The following is a 23,306-nucleotide window of genomic DNA, read 5'->3' as shown; positions in this document are numbered from 1 at the left end:
CACTAACAGCTTTGGCATAAAAGGGCTATAAAAAATCTCATTTTATAAATAAGATCAGAGAGGGTGGGAAGAAGTCTGATGGATTCTCGTTTCACTTGAATAGATTGCCTGCCCCCCTTATTTTTTCCAAATGAGGTATGTGGTCTAAGTCCATTTTTGTGGTCTTGACAAGAGTATTTGACTCATAAAAGAATTAATATTAATAAAGATTTGACTCATAAAGGATTTCATATTAGAAAATGGTTTTCAGGAAGCTAAGTGCACAAGCAGGTGAGACAATGGCCTCAAAGGTGATGTCCAACCTTCTCATGTTTGTACTAGTGTGGCCTATTTCACCTATTTCAAATAGCTCTTGTTAGGCTGCCTTAAAAGCCTCCCTTGGTAGTCTGTTGCCATGTTTAACCATCTTTACTGTCCTTTACTACTTCTCTGTATAGAAAATAAGTGTCTCTTTTTGTAGTCTAACTCTTCCTTCTCCAAGTCTTGGTCTAGGACCTATCCTTCCTGGAAATAATAGGCAACAGCTCCTAGAACTTACCTGCATACCATGTTGGTGTCACTGCCGGAGTTAGGAAGAACAGCAGAAAGAGAGCTCCTCTTTGAGTTAGCTGACTGGCCATCCTTGAAAGGGAGGATTATGGAGACAAGAAAAGATGTATATGGCCTGAAGTACCAGGGCAAAGGAAAGTGACTTTCAGAAGTCAGCCATCAATTAACTTCTAAAAGTGAGAGGAAGCAGAAATATGGGATCTGTGAGGAAGAAGAGAGATTTTATAATTAATGAATGCCTTTTATATTATCTCCCTCATAAGGATCTTTCATGTTATAGAATAACAAGACTCTGTTTGTTATTTATGGTCCCTTTTCCTCCCAGGAGGAGGAGGATGTAAAACAACCAATCTTCATCTGACTCTGGTGGGATCAGATGCAAATGCTTCATGGTCCAAGTTGTAGAGAGGGACATTGAAGTACTGAGACCAGGAAAAGGCCAACATGAAGTTACACAGAACCAGGAGGGAACCTGGTGACCTAAAGGCTGCCATTAGGTTTCATTCATTCAACTAACATTTCCTAGCCACTAATCTGGGAAAGCGTTAGCATATGTGGTCTAAGAATTTGAACACTGAAGTTACACAGGTCTGGATGTGAATCCAATTCTGTCACCTATTAGCTATTGGGTCTTGGACAAATTTTTTAACTTCTCTAAGCCTCGGTTTCCTCATCTATAAAATGGGAATAATAATACTGTCTACCTCATGAATTGATTATTGTCTGTCATATAGGGAGGTAATTTATATATTAGACAATATTATTACCAACTTTGTATTGGACAGGACTGAATGTTTCCCTTCTCTAGTGTCCCAGGCAGTAACTAGACTCTGGCTCTGTTCTTAGCTTTGAGTTTTAAGGCTTGGTGGTTTGGTAGTGGCTTCTGGCTTTCAAGTCCAGCCTAACCCTCTAGTTTTACCTTGCTGAGCCAGCAGGAAGTCAGCGAGGTAGAGGAGGACCTGCTGAGGTACATGAGGAGAGGGTGAACAAGCTCCAATTGCCCTCTCACTTCCTCCCCTGTCCTCACCCTAATGGGACGAGAGTTTTGTGGTCCCCGGCGGGCAAATATTTTGTAAATGACAGTATTAAAACTTGCTGCCCATTGGTATAAATTGGCCACTGGGCATTTCAGCAAGCACCCATTCACTCACAGGCTTTCAATGAAATGCCATGCTCAGGGGAGGAGTCAGTCCTAGAAATAGAGAAACAAAAATGTGGTAGATTCTGGCCAGAGTCCCTAAGGGACATGCAAAGCCCAAGAAAGGGAAAAGTGTATTTTTTAGTTCATTGCTACTTGGCTTCAGATTTTGTCTAGAAAGTGACAGGGAAGCAGGACGGAGAAAAAGTGAGAGTAAACGAAGGAGGCAAGGGAAGTAGAAAGATGTGGGAAGGAAGGAAAGAAAATCTGACAGAGCTGAAGGAAAGAGATAGATAAACGCAGAAAGAGGCAACAAAAGGAGCAGAAAGAGGAGATTAAAGAGAGGTCCAGGAAATGAACATTAGATAACTAATCACTGACCCCTCTCCCACATCTAGCCTCCATCCAGTTCCTTCGTTCTGGAGCAGAGGCATTCCTTTTTCAGATCCCTGAACCTGTGACCTCGTACCTGCCCAGCTTCTCCCCAATCTCAGGCTTAATACTTGACTCACCAGAGTCAACCATCCCATCCCTCTGCTGTGGGCTGAGAAGTTGCTGGGAACATGTGTTTGCAGTCAGGTCACGGCACAAATGAAAAGCAGCATATGATCCAGCTTCATAAAAGAACTTCCCCCCGACCTCCACCCCCAGCCATGTTGCCCAAGTTCTGGGTCTCCTTATCCCCTTCACAATTGTGAATTGGGGTAGTGGAGTGTGGAGGGGTTAGTTGCAGATCTTACCTGTTTTATGGTATTTTGTGCCCTTTTTCTCTCTCCTCCTCTTTCTCCTTCCTCTCTGCTCCTCTCATCAATTGGAAAAAACCTTCTACTTTAACATTCCTAGAACGAGTGGCTCCTGGTCTGTCCCGGCCTCCGGGATTCTGTTAACACTGCCCAGATGTTACGACGTCCACATCTGCCAAAAGTTTCCTTAAAGCTATATTATCCCTGAAGCTATAGTTATTCCTCTCTCAGAGAAGGGTTTTAGAAAGATGGGGGAGAAGGAACACAGGGATTAGAGGAACTCAGTCCGTCTGCTGCAGAAGAGGGGGAAGTGTGAATGGCACTGGCTCCAAGCCTGTGAATATAGTGATGACTAACACAGAGGCTGGCTTAAGCGGCCTCCAGAGATGTGTTGCACTGAAGAACACTTCTTTTTATGACTCAGCATGACATAAGAATTGAATGAAAAGGAATTTCATAAATACTCACAAACACCAAAGAGAGGGGAAGACTGTAGCTGACTTTGACATTCCCTAAGATTTCTCCTGTAATTCCTTAGACTCCCAACTCTGAACTATCTTGCAATCTATATGGTATCACGTCAGATACGCTTTGAAACCCTCATGCCAGTGACCTAACTTCTCTGGACTTCAGTTTCTGTTAAGATTATATTGTTTACCAAAAAAAACCACAAAAAACAAAAAACAAAAAACATGTACTTCTTGCCCGAAGGATCAAGACTGATTTCCCACACTAAGAATGGAGGGAAAGCATGCCTGGAGAGGCTTTACTGGGAGGCTGTTTGAGCAAATCTAGCTGCTTCCCAGTGGTCTCTGATGGAGGGCTACATTTCACTCAGCAAGATTTTTTCATTTTAGTATCTGATAATGAGACTATTCTGCCATAGCACAGAGCAGCTACTTACAATCTCCCTCCCCTCACGGTTGACATTTCCATCTCTTGGAAAATCAGTGGTTATAGAAGGAAGAATTTTAAGCTGTTGTAGAAAGGGTGTTTCTCCTGTGTATGCAAGCAAATTGGTAACCCCTTCTCAGTCATAAGGGGAAGAATTGTACTTATGAGTATACAAAGTTGAAAAGCAAGCCTGAGCCTGCTTCATTTCCAATTCACCTGTGACAAATATGTATTGAGTATCTACCATTTGCTTAACAGTGTAATAGCTATGTAAAGAAGATGTGGCTGGGCGCAGCGACTCACGCCTATAATCCCAGTACTTTGGGAGGCCGAGGTGGGCAGATCACGAGGTCAGGAGTTCGAGATCGGCCTGGCCAACATGGTGAAACCCCGTTTCTACTAAATACAAAAAAAAATTAGCCGGGTGTGGTGGTGCACGCCTGTAATCCTAGCTACCCAGGAGGCTGAGGCAGGAGAATTGCTTGAACCCAGGAGGCAGAGGTTGCAGTGAGCTGAGATCACACCACTGCACTCCAGCCTGGGCGAGGGAGTGAGACTCCGTCTCAGAAGAAAAAAAAGAAGAAGAAGAAGACGTGATCGTCATGGCCTTATTCATTCCACAAATTTATCAAGTATCTACCATGTCAAGAGTGGTGGATGTAGTGGTGAACAAGACAGACAAAATCCCAGGCATTGTAATCCATAATTAATTCAACAAATACTTGTTGAGCATCCATTATGTGCCACATATGGTTCTAGGTATTTGAGAAACATCAGTGAACAAAATGGACAAAAATCCCTGCCCTCATGGAACAGAGGAGACAGACATCAAACAAGCATGTTCTTAATTACAATTGTGTGTGTTTAGGGAATCTTTACTGGTCGTCTACTATAAGCTAAGCACTGCAGATACAGTGGTGAGCAAGTAATGTGTGATTCTTGATCTTATGGAGCTTACTCTCCAGCTCCCAGAGTTTATGTTTAGTAGGGGAGAGAAGAGGGACACAATCAATTAGAAAACAGTACAACTCCCTATGGTAATAGACTGCCAAAAGCTGTGTTACAGACTTTAAGGACGCTAGGAGGAAGTCAGAGGAGGGGGTCACCTGAGAAGAGGTGGGCCTTGGTCTAGTCTCAGGCAAAGGAAATGCCATCAACAAGAGTTCACCTTTAGGTCAGAGGAGGGAGAGGCTAACTGCTAAGAGGTTTCAGGGAAAGATAGAAAACAAAGCTGAATAAATAGGGTAGGGCCAGAAAATCAGATATAGGAGTTTATTTTAAACTCGTGTGTGAGAAAATAGTGAATATATTAAATGTGTGTGTCTGTGTGTTTGAGTATGTGAGAGTGTGTGTGTGTGTGTGGGTGAGAGAGAGAGAGAGAGAGGAATATGAGAGAGAGAGGGAACAAGCAAAGTAATACATTCTACCAGAGTTTTTTCTTTCTTAGACCCCCCTCACTGGCTCCCTCTTGGCATAGTGTACGGTCTGAGTTCCTTAGCATTGCATACCATGTTCTTCACAAGCAAACCCCACCTATGTCCTTAGCCTAGTTTTAAGCATTCACCCCATGCCTCCTCATTCTGGACACCCTCTACCTCATGCTCTTCCTTGAGTTTCTTGTTCTTCCTTTCACACCCTGGAGCCTCTGCACAGACGTGTTCACTCTGCTCCATGGTCCCTTCCCTCCTTTCTTGGCTTGTTGGAACTCTACTCACCCTTGCTGCTAGGAACCTTCCCCCAGCCCATCCCAGCCCAAGATGGTTAACTTTGCCTTCCTTTTCTCTCACAGCACTTTGTACATATCTCAATTTTAGGACTTTTCACACTTATTGGCATTGTTCTTTACTTATCTCTGACTCCTACTAGACTATGAGTGCTTATAAGGGCAAGAACCTTATCCTAGTCTTCTTCATATCCCCAGCCATCCAACACAAAGCCTAGCACATGCCAGGGTGAAGATGCTGCGTAAGGCCTCAATCCCACTGAAAGCTGGAAGCAGTGGGACAGAAGGGTTCCAGAGAGAGGTTAAAGAAGAAAGTGAAGGGGGAGAATATGGAAATCATAGGGAGATCAAAGTAAGGGGATATGTCAGAAGAGAGAGACAGCATTCTTGCAAAGCATTGGGATTAATAATATAAAGAGCTCACCCAAAACAAGTGAGGTTAATTATAATAACCCCAATGTTTCTGCAGCACATACTCAGTGTGTAAAACACAACGTTAGATACTGTGAGGCTACAAAGTAAAATAAAACACCTCTCTTTATGGTTTGGTTGGGAGGATAAGACAAAGGTGGATAAGGAGACTGACAGCATCCAGGCATACTCAATTTCTTAAGTTTCTTAAAGTTCAGTACCATTTTCAACTTTAAGACTTTTAATATGAAGCCCCTCAGCAGTAAATAAGGTATTGTTTTACGAAATATTAGATATGGAAACTGACTTCCCTAGTTGAGATCTCAGGAAAGCTCAACAAGGCTAGACTAGAAACAACTTTCTTAGAAAATGGACATAGAATTGTCAATTTTAATACCATTTAAAAGTATTTATGGCTGGGCGCGGTGGCTCACGCCTGTAATCCCAGCACTTTGGGAGGCCGAGGCAGGCGAATCACGAGGTCAGGAGATCGAGACCATCCTGTCTAACACGGTGAAACCCCGTCTCTACTAAAAATACAAAAAATTAGCCGGGCGTGGTATCGGGCACCTGTAGTCCCAGCTACTCGGGAAGCTGAGACCAGAGAATGGCATGAACCCGGGAGGTGGAGCTTGCAGTGAGCTGAGATGGCACCACTGCACTCCAGCCTGGGCGACAGAGCGAGACTCCGTCTCAAAAAAAAAAAGTATTTATCATGTCTATGTGTCCCAAACTGTATATTATGAGCTTTTTTGAAGAAGGCAAGATCAGGGATGGAAAGGGAGGAAAGGTTTCACAGAGCATCTGAAAGGAGTGGATGGAAAACAAGGGCATAAAAATAGACAAAGAATAGAATTTCAGAGAAGGAGAATGGGAATGCACAAGAGACAATAGAAATAAAGAGATATTCCATTAACGAAATGGATTTTTAAAACTGTACATATGAATTAACTGTTTAAATAATGAGGTATCTGATGGCTGTAACATAAAATATGAGATATTAAGAAGATAAGTAGGATGCGCCTTTAAATTCTATGATAGGCACTTAGCCAAAGGTAATTGAAGGGATGCTAGAAAAGGGATTAGAAAATGAAAATGGTAAAGTTATTATGTGAATAAGAGATAAGATGTACTCTCAGCGATACAGTTTATTATTATTATTATTATTGTTGTTATTATTTTAGTGGTTCCTGAGAGAGAGAGGAATGTCCCAAGACATTATCTAGGTACTCAATTTAATTTTTTATGTTTTATTATAGTGTGATACTGGGATGGCTTAGACATTTAATTTTTTATTTAATTTCAACAATCAATCCTGAGTAATTACTATGTGGTTGCTCCCAGAGACCAGTTATGACCTCAATGAGCAATCAGCTCAACAGGGATTGGCCGAGCAGAAAATGAACTCATCAATTGGGCATTATGTCCTAGGGTACTGAGGAGAGTATAAAAGGGGGCATAGGGGCCCTGCCACACTAGCTCTTCAGTAGTTTCTGAACATCTAGACGGTAGGATGTAGAATAGGTAAGTAGAAATGCAAAGCAGATATTGCAGTAATTGACTAAAGGGCTGGGTTAATGGGAGTGAGTGTGTAGTTAAGACAGTTACGGTGTTGGAGAAAGAGGTGAGGAAGGAGGGACTTTTTACTGAGTTGGGATTGAACTGGATATTCAGTAGAAGCAGAAAGTATGAGTGAAGTTGAGGGCGGGCAGGGACTAGGGAATAGGACTTGTTTATTTGGGGGGTTGATCATACTGACCTGGTACAGAGCAGAAAATTCACATTGGAAAAGCAGTAGGAAATCAGTTGAGATTGTATTGGGATGAGGGGCTTGGTAGGGATGGAGGGAGGCTGGAGGTGGCACAAGGGAGGTCTGACTTAACAGTGAGCCCTTGTTTATGTCATTTCCCTTGCCTGATGTCTAGCAATGAAAAACATTTACACCTAATCTTGAAGGTTACAGGAAATTAATTGGGAAGGGGGGCTACTAAATGTTCCATGTAAAACAAGCAGTAACAATACTTAAAGTATTTTCCTTTTTTCCTACATTGTTGGCATCAAATTGTGTTTCTGTGCTCAGAAAGAGGGAGAAATTAAGAGGTTGAACAAGAAAAAGTACTGAACTCTCTGCCTTACCACTCTGGGGCAGGTAGGGTTACTTCCTAGGTGGCTGGGCTATTGGAGTGAAGGCAAAAGCCAAACTCAACCAAAAAACCCCAAGTGCAAGGCAGAATTGGGGCAATCATTGAGGTTCTTAAGCTTCAGAGGCTCCGAGGAGTCCTTGTTTTAGGTTAAATGTCTGTGCAACAGCAGTCTTTACTGAGGTTACTCTGCGCAGAGGCAGCTGCACGTACAACAGCAGCTATGTTTCATCACAAAGTGGGCCCCATTTCTGATGAAAGAGACAGAAGTTGCCCAGGTTTAGTCCTAGGCAGCTTACTTGGCCTCTTTCAACCTGTTTCTTCATCTGTAAAATGAAGGTGCTAGGTGTGTCAACCTCATAATAGGGTTCTTGTGATGTGTGCATACGAGGTAATGTGTATCAAGCTCTTAGCAATAGTGGTTGGTATATAGTCAATGCTTATTATCACAGTCATTATTAATACTTTAAAGAATACATGTATCTAGTGGCCTAGGGAAATACTTCTTAAATTGCCTTAAACGGGATTAGATGCCCCTTTGGTCTGGGTTTGTACCCAGACCCAGGACTAGGTTTGAACTAAATTGAATTTTTCGGTTTGGTGGCATTGTGGGGGTGGGGAGATGGAAGTGGGTGTAGCAGAGTAGGAGGCAATGGTGCAAGGTGTTGTAGCCATAGGAATATGAATTTCCATGTCAGCATTTGGTTTAATTTGGCACCGAGTGTTATTCAAACAAAGCAGCGTTGTGAGTGGTAGAGGAAGGGAGAGGAGGAAAGTCAACACATTCTTGGAAATAAGATGTGGCTTTTGCTTTGCTATTTTGTTTTTTCTTCAGCTACAGACATATTTCTTTGCTCTTGGGCTCACATTGTAAATCCCTTTCAGTACATATCTAAGTTTCAGAGAAACTTCTCTTTAAGATGACAAGAAGTTATCAAGACTTCCCTTGATCCTTGTTTTTAGTATAAGAACCCTTCAGTTGGGGTCATTTAGCCTAGGGAGAAATCTTTGCATATACTTAGACACCCCCCTCCACCATGTTGAATATTTGGTATTTCCTAACGACTTTACCTCAAAGTGTTTAAAGGTGTATGTAGATGTATCGTTTATCCATTCTCTCCATGTATTTGTGTATTAGGCCTTTCAAATTTTAGTAAAAATTTTAGTATAAAGCCTGGCAGTGCAATAATTAATTTTCCAACAGTTGCTGCCTTGCACCTCAGACGTCTGGCAAGATGTTATAGGAACTGGTCCTAGGTCAATATTCGAAGCACAGGGAAGCTCTGTGTGACCAAGTCAATGGAACTTTCCTGTGTTCTGGTCCTGAGGTGTATGTTTAAAGCAACGTTTCAAGCAGAAAAGTTTGAGTATTCATCTCTCCTCCACAAATGCAGGTCTTTTTGCAATGGCAATAGAGTAAATAGCCACTTGTGATATTAAGCTTGTGTCAATGATGAAGGGTTGGATTGCATAGGGAACTGATACAGCCTTCTAACCCCGTTCCTCTAGAGATAACACAAACTCACTTAACACTCAGTCTCTGCCTTCAAAGAGCTGACGCTTTAGTTGAGAAATCAGACCTTAACGCACCTCCTGTGCTGTAACAACATAGACCAATATATTCACAATATATAACATTAGGTTTTAATCTCTCTGTAATCAGCTGGGTTTTGATGGCAAAAACCAGGTGGCTGGAATGTACAGTGCCTTTCTGTTTTAACATTTAAGAGGAGGTCACACTCACCAGGGATTTTCCATTGCACTCTCTCTTTTTAAAAGTTTACAGCGAATAGCTGAACTTACATTTCACTATTATGTAAAAATACTTTCCCTCAACTTTCCAATTACTTAGGGGATAAAAAAGGAGAGGAATACTGGGGTTTTGCAAAGTCCTGCAGGTAAATTCTAAAGTCATTATTATCTTTAATACCTAGCTTAGAAATTCTTTCAACAAGTGGTGATTATTTTCCTCCATTCACATCTCCCCTTCCTAACCCATAAAACAATGTTCACAAATTGAAAAGCACACAAGTGAGAAAAAAATCAGCCTAATTCCACCAGAGGTAAATTTCACTGTTCCTTTCAGTTTTTGTCTAAGCACACGTGACTGTATGTATTGCTTTGCAATCCGCTTTCTTTTTGCGAATATATTTCTTGTGGGTATTTTCCCATGTATTTTCTTAGGTCGCTTTTAACCTCTTCATTCTTTTCCTTCTCTCTAGGGCACCAGGGGCCAGGGAGGCCCAATCTCAGAGCGCTGCGGGCTCTGCTGGTGATAGAAACAATATGGTGAAGTTATAAGGAGAGGGGAGGGGTGGGGGGCGGGAAAGATTCCTTAGGATAGAAAAAAAACAATGAAGAAAGCTCCACTTGAAGACCTATGAAATTTCCGACACTAGAACCTTTGTATATAGTTTTCGGTAACCTTCGGCAGGGGGCGCTCTGAAATTGTTGCCACTTTCCGGACAGCCTCCCGTACTTTACCCTCTACAAAATTGCACAGTGTTTCCGGCCCTTCTCAGTTGTGGACGCTCGTAAGTTTTCGGCAGTTTCCGGGGAGACTCGGGGACTCCGCGTCTCGCTCTCTGTGTTCCGATCGCCCGGTGCGGTGGTGCAGGGTCTCGGGCTAGTCATGGCGTCCCCGTCTCGGAGACTGCAGACTAAACCAGTCATTACTTGTTTCAAGAGCGTTCTGCTAATCTACACTTTTATTTTCTGGGTGAGAGACGAAGGCGCCTGGGGCCGGCAGGGGATCCCGGGCTTTTAGTTGTGGGGGGTGTGACCCTGAGCGGCGGGAGCTCAGGTCGGGAACGGTGTGGGGTTTGGGCGGCCATCGCGCCTGGGACCCCGACGCCGGCGACCAGTGACTGGGCCCCGAACAAAGAACTCAGGCATCTCGCCGGCGCTGGGGTCGGAGTGCGGGACGAAGGCAGCCGACAGGCTGAGCTGGGACCCAGACGTACCAGCGTTCGAGTTCGATACGGGAGGCGAGGTGGGGCCTTAAGCCCCCAGAGCACGCAGACGGTGACCCTGGACCTTTGCAAAGGCAAGCAAGGCTTGCCCGGCCCCTTTGAGGGCTCACTTGCATAATAGTGTCTTTCTTTTCACTGCTTCGTAAGAGAGGAGTGTTTCGCAGGTAAGTATGGTATGCCTCCACTCCCGCCAGTCTATCCTTGGGCTTGCTTTTGTGTACCAGTCCTTTGTACCCTGTGCCCATCCCTAACTGGAGAGGACGGGGGAAGTTTCTGGAACTCATAAAATCACGTTTTTTTTTTCCCCTTCAAGGTTTTCTTCCTAAGGTTGGAGTAAGATAGTTAAGGAAGTTTTGATCCCTAGGGCAAATATGCCATGGGCTTGTGTTTACACACAAAAAGATGAATTTTAAGAATTTTGATAAGATACCTGGTCCACAGCCTGCTCTTGTGTGCAGATCCCCCCCAACCCCTTCTACTCTTCCCCCTTGTCTGCCGTATCCCAGCATATTACACCTATTGTGCCTTAAATACCTCATGCGTTGTGATTTGAAGATGCTGCTGTACACAGTGCGTAACTGTTTGTATTCTCTGAATTCCCACATAGATCACTGGCGTTATCCTTCTTGCAGTTGGCATTTGGGGCAAGGTGAGCCTGGAGAATTACTTTTCTCTTTTAAATGAGAAGGCCACCAATGTCCCCTTCGTGCTCATTGCTACTGGTACCGTCATTATTCTTTTGGGCACCTTTGGTTGTTTTGCTACCTGCCGAGCTTCTGCATGGATGCTAAAACTGGTGAGTCCTTGTTTTCATTAGAATTGATTCTTGGTTTTAGAGAAGTTTTGTATGTTATAGAATTCCTTTCTTGGAACTGGCCATGGCCCTTTACAATTTTTCCTGTTCCTTATGGAAACTTATCAAGTAACAGTTCAGCTGCCAGTTTCCACTTTCAAAATAGACATGTTGTTATTTTCCCTGCCCTTTTCAATGAAAACATGATGAACTAATTGAGAAGACGACCATTATTTTTTCTTTGACTCCCTTTGCAGTTGTGCTATATCTTATTTATGCTGACTTGGACATTCTTTCTTGTCCTGCAGTATGCAATGTTTCTGACTCTCGTTTTTTTGGTCGAACTGGTCGCTGCCATCGTAGGATTTGTTTTCAGACATGAGGTAAGCCTGAATTAGGGAAGCTTAGCATGTTACATTTATCCTCTGAGAGATAAAAATGGATTTATTAAAGTAGAAGAGTCAGACCTCTGTATTTAAACCTGTAGCTGACAATAATGGCCTTCTTGTAAAAATTCTGGTCCACTTCTAATTTAAAAGAAAATTTAGAAAATTGTAAAGACTGATAGTCACCAGAAGAAAATTACTTACTTATATTCCCTGTCGTTTTTCTGTGTATAAATACCTATTAAAACGGAGATAGTACAATTTATAACTTTGCTGATAGGAAAATATTCAAATCACAAAATTGATAACCTTCTTATGCCTTGCATTTTGAAAAGATTGGATATACTTAATGCAAATCATCAGAAGTTTAATATTGGGCCGGGCGCGTTGGCTCACGCCTGTAATCCCAGCACTTTGGGAGGCCGAGGCAGGTGGATCACGAGGTCAGGAGATCGAGACCACCCTGGCTAACATGGTGAAACTGTCTCTACTAAAAATACAAAAAAACCCAAAAAATTAGCCGGGCGTGGTGGTAGGCGCCTGTAGTCCCAGCTACTCGGGAGGCTGAGGCAGGAGAATGGCATGAACCCGGGAGGTGGAGCTTGCAGTGAGCCGAGATCGCGCCACTGCACTGCAGCCTGGGCAGCAGAGCGAGACTCCATCTCAAAAAAAAAAAGCTTAATACTGAATTAGAAAACAGGTAAACTTGGGGTTGTTCAAATAACATTCGGTGAGTAGCAAAGGCTCATTAATGAGAGTTCTTATAAAGTGGTAGCACAGCCTCCCAAAGTAAGGTTTTGTAGCTTACAAATTCCATAGGCATCGAATTTGAACTCAGTTTAAAGTGGAGAAAAATTAGCAGGGTGCAGAATACAGCAATACTGCATTGCCACTCAGATAAATACATATTCCCACAGCACTTTGAACTTGTAGTGGTTCTCATCATATATTTTAATGATTTGCTTAGTAGTCCTCTCAGCTAACCTATACCCCTTAGAGGACAGGACTGTACCATGGAAGTTAAAGATATGACCATTGGTCAGATTCGAGAACTTATTTGACCTGAAACCAAAAACTTTCTAGAGGATTTTCTTACTGACATTGTGTTTCTTTGCTATAGATTAAGAACAGCTTTAAGAATAATTATGAGAAGGCTTTGAAGCAGTATAACTCTACAGGAGATTATAGAAGCCATGCAGTAGACAAGATCCAAAATACGGTAAGTGGTAACCACCACCTAGAGGGGAACACATTCCCTGTTGCCTCAGAGAAAAGAGCAGAGTCTGGCTACTAGATGTTATCCACCTGTAGGGGAAAGAAGTGTGACGTATTTCATTTTCCTCACATGTGCACCTGTTCTCTTCCTTCCCCACTTACATCATAGTCCAGGTACAGTTAGTACCAACTATAGCAGGAAAGTAAGGCCAATACAAAACTGTCATGCATGGTGCTAATCAGGGACCCAGTGCTCATCTCTTGAATCAATTGAGGAGAGAGATCATTGAGATTAGTAAATGTTTTGAGCACAAATTGCAATAGAGGATATTAGGTTAAATGTTTGACTACAAAGTTGTAATATAAACTGTAAATGCTTTTGTTGGGTTTTTCAGTTGCATTGTTGTGGTGTCACCGATTATAGAGATTGGACAGATACTAATTATTACTCAGAAAAAGGATTTCCTAAGAGTTGCTGTAAACTTGAAGATTGTACTCCACAGAGAGATGCAGACAAAGTAAACAATGAAGTAAGGTGCCTTTTAAAATATTCTATTTGGCAATATTTGAAGACTTAACTGAATGCAAAATTGACCCAGTTTTTAATTTTTTTTTTGAGACAGAGTCTCGCTCTGTCGCCCAGGCTGGAGTGCAGTGGCGCGTTCTCGGCTCACTGCAAGCTCCGCCTTCCGGGTTCACGCCATTCTCCTGCCTCAGCCTCCCGAGTAGCTGGAACTACAGGTGCCCACCACCACGCCTGGCTAATTTTTTGTATTTTTTAGTAGAGACGGGGTTTCACTGTGTTAGCCAGGATGGTCTCAATCTCCTGACCTTGTGATCCACCTGACTTGGCCTCCCAAAGTGCTGGGATTACAGGCGTGAGCCACTGCACCTGGCCAGTTTTTAATTTTTAAATATAAGCTGAAATAGATAGGGCGGGTAAGAATTGAGTTCAGACGGCCAGCAAGTAACACTTTTTTGTTTATTTATTATTTAGTATTTTTTTTTAAAGACAGTGTCTCTCTCTGTCACCCAGTCTGAAGTGCAATGTTGTGATCATAGCTCACTGGAGCCTTGAACTCCTGGGTTCAAGTGAAGTAACACTTTTAAATATATAATCCAGAAGGTGGAAATAATTGGGAATAATTATTTGTTCTGTTGAGAACATATGGAAGAGAATAGATTTCAATAAAATGACAATCAAAGGCTATGATACATACATCTTTCTGCAGAGGTATATGATCAAAGTATTTATTACCATAAATATATCTTTCTGCAGAGTTATATGATCGAAGTATTTATTACCATAAAGAAAAGCACAGGCTGCTTGTGCTGTATTTAATCTTTGTTTTTTTCCTCCCATTAGGGTTGTTTTATAAAGGTGATGACCATTATAGAGTCAGAAATGGGAGTCGTTGCAGGAATTTCCTTTGGAGTTGCTTGCTTCCAAGTAAGTCTTTGTAGTTACTTAGGAAATATTTCATCCCTCTTGTAGGTGTAAGCTAGAAGATTTTCACTTTTTTTTTTTTTTGAGATGGAGTCTTGCTCGGTTGCCAGGCTGGAATGCAGTGGCGTCATCTCAGCTCCCTGCAACCTCCACTTCCTGGGTTCAAGCGATTCTCCCACCTCAGCCTCCTGAGTAGCTAGAATTACAGGTGTGCGCCACCATGCCTGGATAATTTTTTTGTATTTTTAGTAGAGTTGGGGTTTCACCATGTTGGCCAGGCTGATCTTGAACACCTGACCTCAAGTGATCCGCCCTCCTCGGCCTCCCAGAGTGCTGGGATTACAGGCGTGAGCCACTGCATGCAGCGAGATTTTCACTTTTAAGGCTTATAAGTTTTTGCTTCAGGGGACTGGATAGTGAGGACATTTTTAGGGAAGTCGCGTTTTCACAAAACTCTCAGTTGTCACAGTATAAAAATACTTTATTTAGGAGAATACCTAATGTAGATGATGGGTTGATGGGTGCAGCAAACCACCATGGCACGTGTATACCTATGTAACCTGCACGTTCTGCACATGTATCCCAGAACTTAAAGTATAATTTAAAAAAAGAAGAAAAAAAGTAAGATTTAGAATTAACTTGTAGCAGTGCGTATCTTTTGAAAGCAGTTAACTGTGGAAAGACTCAGTGCCCTCTTAGTTATGGCAACTTTCCAGTATCATAGCTCATGAAACAAAACATTAGATAGGAACCTTGGTTCTCTCTGCGGTCAGTCAAGATTCTAAAATGTTATTAGGATCTTTTCTGGGCTGCAACTGCCTGATGAGTTGCATACAAGTTCCAACCTATTAAAATTTAGATGATGCCACCCCCACATTCCTTATGCACCAGTTGTTTGGGGTTGATTCCACGTTGTAGATCAAATTGTGTTTCCCAAGTTGTGTTTCCCACTGTAGCATGAAGTTTGTTTTGTGGCTCTGAACGTTTTTTTTTATATTAAACACTAGAAATAAGACCAATTCAAGTTTAGTCTTAATATATTTTTAAAGTAGCAAGCAAAGCTATATCTAAATCTATGCTAATGCAGTAGCCACTAGCCACCTTTGAATTGTTATAAATTATTAAATAAAATTAAAACCTCAGTTTGCTGGAGATTTGAAATACTTAGTAGCCATGTGGCTGCTGCCTACTATATCGGACAGTACAGGGATTCTAGAACATTTTCATTATTGTAGCATTGCTGTGGATCTTTCCAGGAAAATCTCTGCCCTCGTTGATGGAGATTTCACTTGTTAAGATACTTATTGAAAACCATGTCTTTGTTTTTTCTGGGAAATGAGAGTAAGAAAAGTTTCTTCAAAACTCGTGACTGAATTTTCCTTGAGTGAGTTTGCTGGATTTTCCTTTGGTGCGAGTTGTGAAATTCTGGGTCACAGTGGCAATGAAACTTCACTTACATTCTTTGAATGTGATCTAGATGCTGCAGAGTATTAAACATAACTCTAGAAAAACTCAAGGACGAAAATTATAAGCGAATTACAAGTGAGAGGAGAATATAGTCTGAGGTGTTCAAGTTCTTTTGTGTATGTATTTAATTTTGTTCCTATTTTATTTCTAGCTGATTGGAATCTTTCTCGCCTACTGCCTCTCTCGTGCCATAACAAATAACCAGTATGAGATAGTGTAACCCAATGTATCTGTGGGCCTATTCCTCTCTACCTTTAAGGTGCGTTCATTTTGGTCCTCAGCTCTGTTAGTGTTGATATTTATTCTAGCCTGTGTATGTGATGCATGGACTAAGTTTGCCAAGAACGTCTTGTCTAGTAGTATATTTAAATCTAGCTGGTGCTATGTAAACCCTGTGTAGGCAGGTTAGGTCTCTATACACAGGGCATGGTCAGAAAGTAATGACTTAGCTACAGCTTATCTATGCATGCTCTCTACAGTTATGCAACAGAAGACTCCCCGTGTGGGTTTATATATTTACATACACATGTCAGCCTAAAGATCATAAGTGGTCCCTTTTCTAACATGTTTTGGCCTAGAGAGAGGAGAAACAAAGAATCCCAAGAATGACCTTATTCGTGAGGTTCCCTGGCAGGTGCACTCTGCTCCTCACCAATACTGACATTTTCCTTAGTCCTTTTCGTAGTTTTCATTTACCACAATCTTAATCAGTCGTTGAGAGTGTGGCTTTCTTGGTAAAAAGATGTTTTTGGTGGGCTATTGTTAAAACCGTAAACTCATCTGGTCTAATAAGGAACCAGATTTTGGGAAGACGTGTGTTTCAATGGCGTTAGTATTTGACTGGTAAAATACTGTGAGAACTGTTGTTGGCTGAATTGATCCCTAGGGCACACTTTGCATTTTACTTGAGCCACTGACTAGGAACACATAGGAAGGTCTTCATTAGCAGGAATAGATTAGAATGTATGTAAGCAAATACAGATGTTGAAATTTGGGTAACAAGTACATTAACTTTTTTTCTTTAATTTTAGGACATTTAGGGTCCCCCCTGTGAATTAGAAAGTTGCTTGGCTGGAGAACTGACAACACTACTTACTGATAGACCAAAAAACTACACCAGTAGGTTGATTCAATCAAGATGTATGTAGACCTAAAACTACACCAATAGGCTGATTCAATCAAGATCTGTGCTCGCAGTGGGCTGATTCAATCAAGATGTATGTTTGCTATGTTCTAAGTCCACCTTCTATCCCATTCATGTTAGATCGTTGAAACCCTGTATCCCTCTGAAACACTGGAAGAGCTAGTAAATTGTAAATGAAGTAATACTGTGTTCCTCTTGACTGTTATTTTTCTTAGTAGGGGGCCTTTGGAAGGCACTGTGAATTTGCTATTTTGATGTAGTGTTACAAGATGGAAAATTGATTCCTCTGACTTTGCTATTGATGTAGTGTGATAGAAAATTCACCTCTCTGAACTGGCTCCTTCCCAGTCAAGGTTATCTGGTTTGATTGTATAATTTGCACCAAGAAGTTAAAATGTTTTATGACTCTCTGTTCTGCTGACAGGCAGAGAGTCACATTGTGTAATTTAATTTCAGTCAGTCAATAGATGGCATCCCTCATCAGGGTTGCCAGATGGTGATAACAGTGTAAGGCCTTGGGTCTAAGGCATCCACGACTGGAAGGGACTACTGATGTTCTGTGATACATCAGGTTTCAGCACACAACTTACATTTCTTTGCCTCCAAATTGAGGCATTTATTATGATGTTCATACTTTCCCTCTTGTTTGAAAGTTTCTAATTATTAAATGGTGTCGGAATTGTTGTATTTTCCTTAGGAATTCAGTGGAACTTATCTTCATTAAATTTAGCTGGTACCAGGTTGATATGACTTGTCAATATTATGGTCAACTTTAAGTCTTAGTTTTCGTTTGTGCCTTTGATTAATAAGTATAACTCTTATACAATAAATACTGCTTTCCTCTAAAAAGATCGTGTTTAAGTTAACTTGTAGAAAATCTGCTGGAATGGTTGTTGTTTTCCACTGAGAAAGCTAAGCCCTACATTTCTATTCAGAGTACTGTTTTTAGATGTGAAATATAAGCCTGCGGCCTTAACTCTGTATTTAAAAAAAAGTTTTTGTTTAAAAAAAACTGTTCCCATAGGTGCAGCAAACCACCATGGCACATGTATACCTATGTAACAAACCTGCACATTCTGCACATGTATCCCAGAACTTAATGTAAACAAAAAAATCTTAAAGTGCAAATATTAAAAAAAACTGTTCTCTGTGAAAAAAATCATATTCCATGTTATAAAGTAGCATATGACTAGTGTTCTCCTAGAGATCAGACTTTTTTGATTGTATAGTTTGCATTAAAAAGTTGTACAGGGAGGGATGTAACCTGTATCTTCAGGGTAATAGGGAAATTAATAAGGAAAATAATAATTACTAAAATTTGAGTTGAAGTCAGGGAATTATTTCTTTGGTTTTGAGTCTCTTTATACATCCATTAGTAGAACCTGTCTAGTCTGATTGCCACAGTCCTTGAATTGATGGTAAGGGGGAGTCAGTTACAGTTAGAAAAAAACCTGGGCAAAAACTACTAGTTAAATAATCATGAATTTTGAGTATGTGTTTTAAAATGCTTGGAGTTATTGCAGAAAAATGATATTCTCCATTAGAACATTTGATGTGTGACTTTTGACATAGGATAAGGTGATAAGAAAATTAAGTTGAAAAATAGTGACTCAAGTACAGCAAATCAGATTTTTGGCTACTGAGATTAAAGAAGCAAATATTTAAAGGATTATCAGCAATTTTCAGATACATATTTTTCACTGCAGTGGAACATTTGAAGAATGTTTTAAGGTTATATTTAGAGTTTTTAAAAAAGTTTTCCCTCAGCCAGCCATGGTGGCTCACATCTGTAATCCCAGCACTTTGAGAGGCTGAGGCGGGCGGATCACCTGAGGTCAGGAGTTCTAGACCAGCCTGGCCAACATGGTAAAACACCGTCTCTAATAAAAATGCAAAAATTAGCTGGGTGTGGTGGCAAGCACCTGTAATCCCAGCTACTTGGGAGACTGAGGCAGGAGAATCACTTGAATCCGGGAGTCAGAGGTTGCAGTGAGCCGAGATCACACCACTGCACTCCAGCCTGGGCGATAAGAGTGAACCTGCATCTCAGAAAAAAAAAAAGTTTTCCCTCATTATTAAAAAGGAAAAATTATAGAAAATTAAAATATAGAATGTAGAAAGAGGAAAAACACCACACATCACTCGTCAGGTGGATTGGTTTGTTTATTTTTAAGATGGGTTTATTTTGGATAGCCAGTTAGAAAACGCCCTTATAGCTGATGTGTGCTTGTGCATACTGAATTGTATACTTAATTCTGAAAGTAATGAGGAAACATTTCACCTGATGATAACTGGTACAAAGGAAAGTTCACGTGTCTTTAATAGTTTGCTAATTAGACTAGCTGGTTAGAAAGAGGGATCACTAGATTGGAGAGAGAGATCCAGTTTCCACTGGAGGCAGTAGGTCTGCTCATTTCCATGGTGACAATCCTAATGGCAGAGGGAGTGAGTTTCCCTTAGTGGCACAGGCTGGGGGTTTTGAGCTTTTAAGTTTTGTTTTATAGAAATCTGGATAATTTTACATTTTACTTCACTATATATCTATGTTTAAAATAATTCATTTTTGATGTCCCAAAATTGATGTGGGTTGCCTTATTTCCAGGCACCAGGTTGCTCACTGCAAGGTGACATTTTGAGAAGCAGAGATCTCTAGGTATATCTTAAGTGTGAAAAGCTTGTTAGATTTCCATGGCCTATTCCAGGTGGGTTGTTGGGTTTATGTTGTAAGCATCAAACTTTTGTGGAAATAAATACCTAATACAAGGTATAAATACCATTTCTGGTTTTCCTCAGAGCTCACAAAAGAATCTTTGAGACTTGATGTTTTCAACCTCCTGTCAGAATCCAAGTTGGTGATGCACCCAAACAAACCTGTTAAAATATGAGACACAGAGCCGGGCGCGGTGGCTCACACCTGTAATCCCAGCACTTTGGGAGGCTGAGGCAGGTGGATCACGAGGTCAGGAGATCGAGACCATCCTGGCTAATACGGTGAAACCCCGTCTCTACTAAAAATACAAAAAATTAGCCAGGTATGGTGGCGGGCGCCTGTAGTCCCAGCTACTCAGGAGGCTGAGGCAGGAGAATGGCGTGAACCCGGGAGGCGGAGTTTGCAGTGAGCCGAGATCGTGCCACTGCACTCCTGCCTGGGTGACAGAGCAAGACTCCGTCTCAAAAAAATAAAATAAAATAAAATAAAATAAAAAAGAGACACAAAGCAATATATGCATTTTCTCATGAAACAGTAAACTTTGGTTCCTTTGGACTATTCTGTGAGGGTTTTTGTTTGTGTTTGCAGGAAAAAAAATTAACCTATTAATGCCATTTCTACTTTTCCTCACAGCATATATAAGATAATTTGAGATTTGATTTTTTTTTAAGTTTGCCACTTTTCTAGGTTGAAACTTTGTGATGCGGCAAACCAAACCTTACTAATTTAAAAAGGAAAACAAAAGGCTAATGTGTCAGAAATGAATATATAAACTGAAACAGCTATAGGGAAATAAGACTTTCATTTTTAAGTCATCGCTTTAAAACTTCACCCAGATTGCTTGTGAGAGAGAAGCCATTATGATTTAATTATGGTTTTTCTATTAGGTACCCTGACCCCATGGAGCTTAGTAGCGTCAGGCACTTGTAAGAACACAGTAAATGCTAATGGAATAAATGAATGAATGAGTGAGTCTAATTATAATGGTCCTTTAATGTTCTGTGTGAAATAAGATGATCTCAACATCTCATTGTATGTAAGCCACCATTTATATAATAGAAACCACCTGCCCAGTCAGAAACCACTTAACCTCGGAAACCACAGCTAACTTCCTCCTGGTCAAATCGCTTTTTGCTGCTTCTCTTTCTTGAAGTCTTTGTTGCATTTGGTACCACTAAAAATATTTTTCTTTTTTTGTTTTGACTGTGTAACATCCTGATTTTCTTCCCTTTTACTGCTCTTTCTAGTTTACTTTGTTGTTTGAATTTCCTCCTCCTTTTCAAGTGTGGCTGACCCCAAGGGCTTGTATTTGGCTTTTTGCTCTTAGATTATGCCGACCTTACCTTGAGGAATAAAGTGCATGATCATCAGGCCTAACCTTTTATTCTTGGGACATGCACTTTAGTTGTGTGTTGGTCATAGCAGCTTGCTTATATTCCTACCCCTCTCCAATACCTAAAAGTTTAGTAGCATTCTGAACACTTAAAAATTTTAAAATATTCCTCCTATAACATCTAGCAAATGGAAGAGTAAGTACTTATTTGACATTGACCTACCTGGCTCTTTAACCAGGGATGACATGGCTTATGGAAACTGGGGAAAATGGGTCAGCTGTTCTAACCACAAGCATTTATCAAGTGCACATCAATTCTTTGGGATTGTCATGCTTCATCTGATGGTGTTCTCATTACCATATCCTCAAAATTTTCATTAAAAAAAATGAAGTGGTGAGTTGGTAAGGCTCTTGTTTCTTCTAGCCGGTTTCTCACCACTTTTTTTCTGGGAAAACACAAACCTATTAGCAATGTCCACAAAGCAAATCAAACTGACGTGGCACTTGCCTGGATATAGACAATTCACCAATGGCTATATACAGCATATATAGCAGGGTAGACAATTACTCAGAATCATAACTAGAAAGGTAAAGTAGTAGCTACATTATGTACACAGGGCAACCTAGGGTACAGCGTAAGAGATTCTGGACACATTTTCCTGTCCAGAAAGGCCATGTACTTCCTCAGCAGGAAAGTGGCAGATAAGGGCAGGTGCGGTGGCTCACACCTGTAATCCCAGCACTTTGAGAGGCCAAGGCAGGCAGATCATCTGAGGTCAGGAGTTCGAGAGTAGCCTGACCAACATGGAGAAACCCCGTCTCTACTAAAAATACAAAATAAGCGGAGCGTGGTGGTGCGTGCCTGTAATCCCAGCTACTTGGGAGGCTGAGGCAGGAGAATTGCTTGAACCCGGGAGTCAGAGGTTGTGGTGAGCCGAGATCACGCCATTGCACCTCTAGCCTGGGCAACAAGAGCAAAACACCGTCTGAAAAAAAAAAAGTGGCATATAAGAGAAGATAGGCCATTTGAAAAGACCTATTTTCCCCCCTTCAGTTTCTTTTTTTTTCTTTGTGTGTGTGTGTGTGTGTGTGCATGTGTGTGTGACAGAGTCTCTCTCTGTCGCCCAGGCTGGAGTGCAGTAGTGCGATGTTGGCTCACTGCAACCTCCGCCTCCCGGGTTCAAGCAATTCTGCCTGCCTCAGCCTCCTGAGTAGCTGGGATTACAGGCGCATGCCACCACGCCCAGCTAATTTATTGTATTTTTAGTAGCGACAGGGGTTTCACCATGTTGGTCAGGCTGGTCTCTTACTCCTGACCACCTCAGCCTCCCAAAGTGCTGGGATTACAGGTGTGAACCACCGCGCCCGACCTGTCCAAATATCTTTTAATCAGTCCTTATTGAATATGAAATCTTCAAAGAGAAAACCTTCATGAAATAATATCCTATTCTCAGGAACGCTTTTACACTGTTGGTGGGACTGTAAACTAGTTCAACCATTGTGGAAGACAGTGTGGCGATTCCTCAAGGATCTAGAACTGGAAATACCGTTTGACCCAGCCATCCCATTACTGGGTATATACCCAAAGGATTATAAATCATGCTGCTATGAAGACACATGCACATGTATGTTTATTGCGGCACTGTAAACAATAGCAAAGACTTGGAACCAACTCAAATGTCCAACAATGATGGACTGGATTCAGAAAATGTGGCACAAATACACCATGGAATAATATGCAGCCGTAAAAAAGGATGCGTTCATGTCCTTTTAGGGACATGGATGAAGCTGGAAACCATCATTCCCAGCAAACTATCACAAGGACAGAAAATCAAACCCTCATGTTCTCACTCATAGGTGGGAATTGAACAATGAGAACACTTGGACACGGGGTGGGGAACATCGCACACCGGGGCCTGTTGTGAGGTGTGGGGAGGGGGGAGGGAGAGCATTAGGAGATATACCTAATGTAAACGACGAGTTAACAGGTGCAGCACACCAACATGGCACATGTATACATATGTAACAAACCTGCACATTGTGCACATGTACCCTAGAACTTAAAGTATAATAATAAAAAAAGAATATCCTATTCTCTCACAATATGCCCTTTGTAGGGTGTTAGTATACAGTAAGTACATATTAAAAACAAACCAACCAACCTTGTTATTATTCCTCAGCTCCACAACATCATCGAACCAAGGGAATGATTACAAAGAGAGTTAATCGCAGTCTAAACA

At 41.4% G+C, this 23,306-nt stretch overlaps 2 protein-coding genes across 4 annotated transcripts in view; one reads left to right on the top strand and one right to left on the bottom strand.

Moving 5' to 3' along the window:
• SRPX2 (sushi repeat containing protein X-linked 2) overlaps positions 1 to 6,582 on the bottom strand; it is a 30,924-nt gene extending 24,342 nt beyond the window's left edge. The window contains exons 1-2 of the mRNA XM_057301081.2: positions 2,428 to 6,582; positions 539 to 750 (exon numbers count right to left, since the gene is read on the bottom strand). Coding sequence (XP_057157064.1) covers positions 539 to 620 — 82 coding nt within the window. The 5' untranslated portion in view covers positions 621 to 750; positions 2,428 to 6,582. The remainder of the gene's footprint in view (positions 1 to 538; positions 751 to 2,427) is intronic.
• A 328-nt stretch (positions 6,583 to 6,910) lies between these two features.
• TSPAN6 (tetraspanin 6) lies at positions 6,911 to 17,872 on the top strand. 3 transcript variants are annotated; one of them, XM_003810386.7, is made up of 9 exons: positions 6,911 to 6,982; positions 9,822 to 10,318; positions 11,179 to 11,367; positions 11,673 to 11,747; positions 12,871 to 12,969; positions 13,361 to 13,495; positions 14,332 to 14,415; positions 16,031 to 16,138; positions 16,911 to 17,872. In XM_003810386.7, exons 2-8 carry the CDS (start codon positions 10,232 to 10,234, stop codon positions 16,097 to 16,099), a joined length of 738 nt encoding a protein of 245 aa, XP_003810434.1. In that variant the 5' UTR covers positions 6,911 to 6,982; positions 9,822 to 10,231; the 3' UTR covers positions 16,100 to 16,138; positions 16,911 to 17,872. The 3 variants fall into 3 exon arrangements, with proteins under 3 accessions (XP_003810434.1, XP_057157063.1, XP_008960989.1); XM_057301080.2 differs by lacking the exon at positions 6,911 to 6,982 and having other exon boundaries at positions 10,028 to 10,133; XM_008962741.4 differs by lacking the exons at positions 6,911 to 6,982; positions 9,822 to 10,318 and adding an exon at positions 10,719 to 10,735.
• Positions 17,873 to 23,306: the final 5,434 nt, after the last annotated feature.

This window comes from Pan paniscus, chromosome X, assembly GCF_029289425.2.
Source record: "Pan paniscus chromosome X, NHGRI_mPanPan1-v2.0_pri, whole genome shotgun sequence".
Lineage (NCBI taxonomy): Eukaryota > Metazoa > Chordata > Mammalia > Primates > Hominidae > Pan > Pan paniscus.
This window is presented reverse-complemented; position numbering and strand designations above follow the sequence as displayed.

Excerpts from the sequence above, each read along its gene's own strand:
- TSPAN6 (XM_003810386.7), top strand. The coding sequence starts at position 10,232 with ATGGCGTCCCCGTCTCGGAGACTGCAGACTAAACCAGTCATTACTTGT. Across the intron at positions 10,319-11,178 it reads TCTACACTTTTATTTTCTGG|ATCACTGGCGTTATCCTTCT; the intron begins GTGAGAGACGAA and ends ATTCCCACATAG. Across the intron at positions 13,496-14,331 it reads CAGACAAAGTAAACAATGAA|GGTTGTTTTATAAAGGTGAT; the intron begins GTAAGGTGCCTT and ends TCCTCCCATTAG.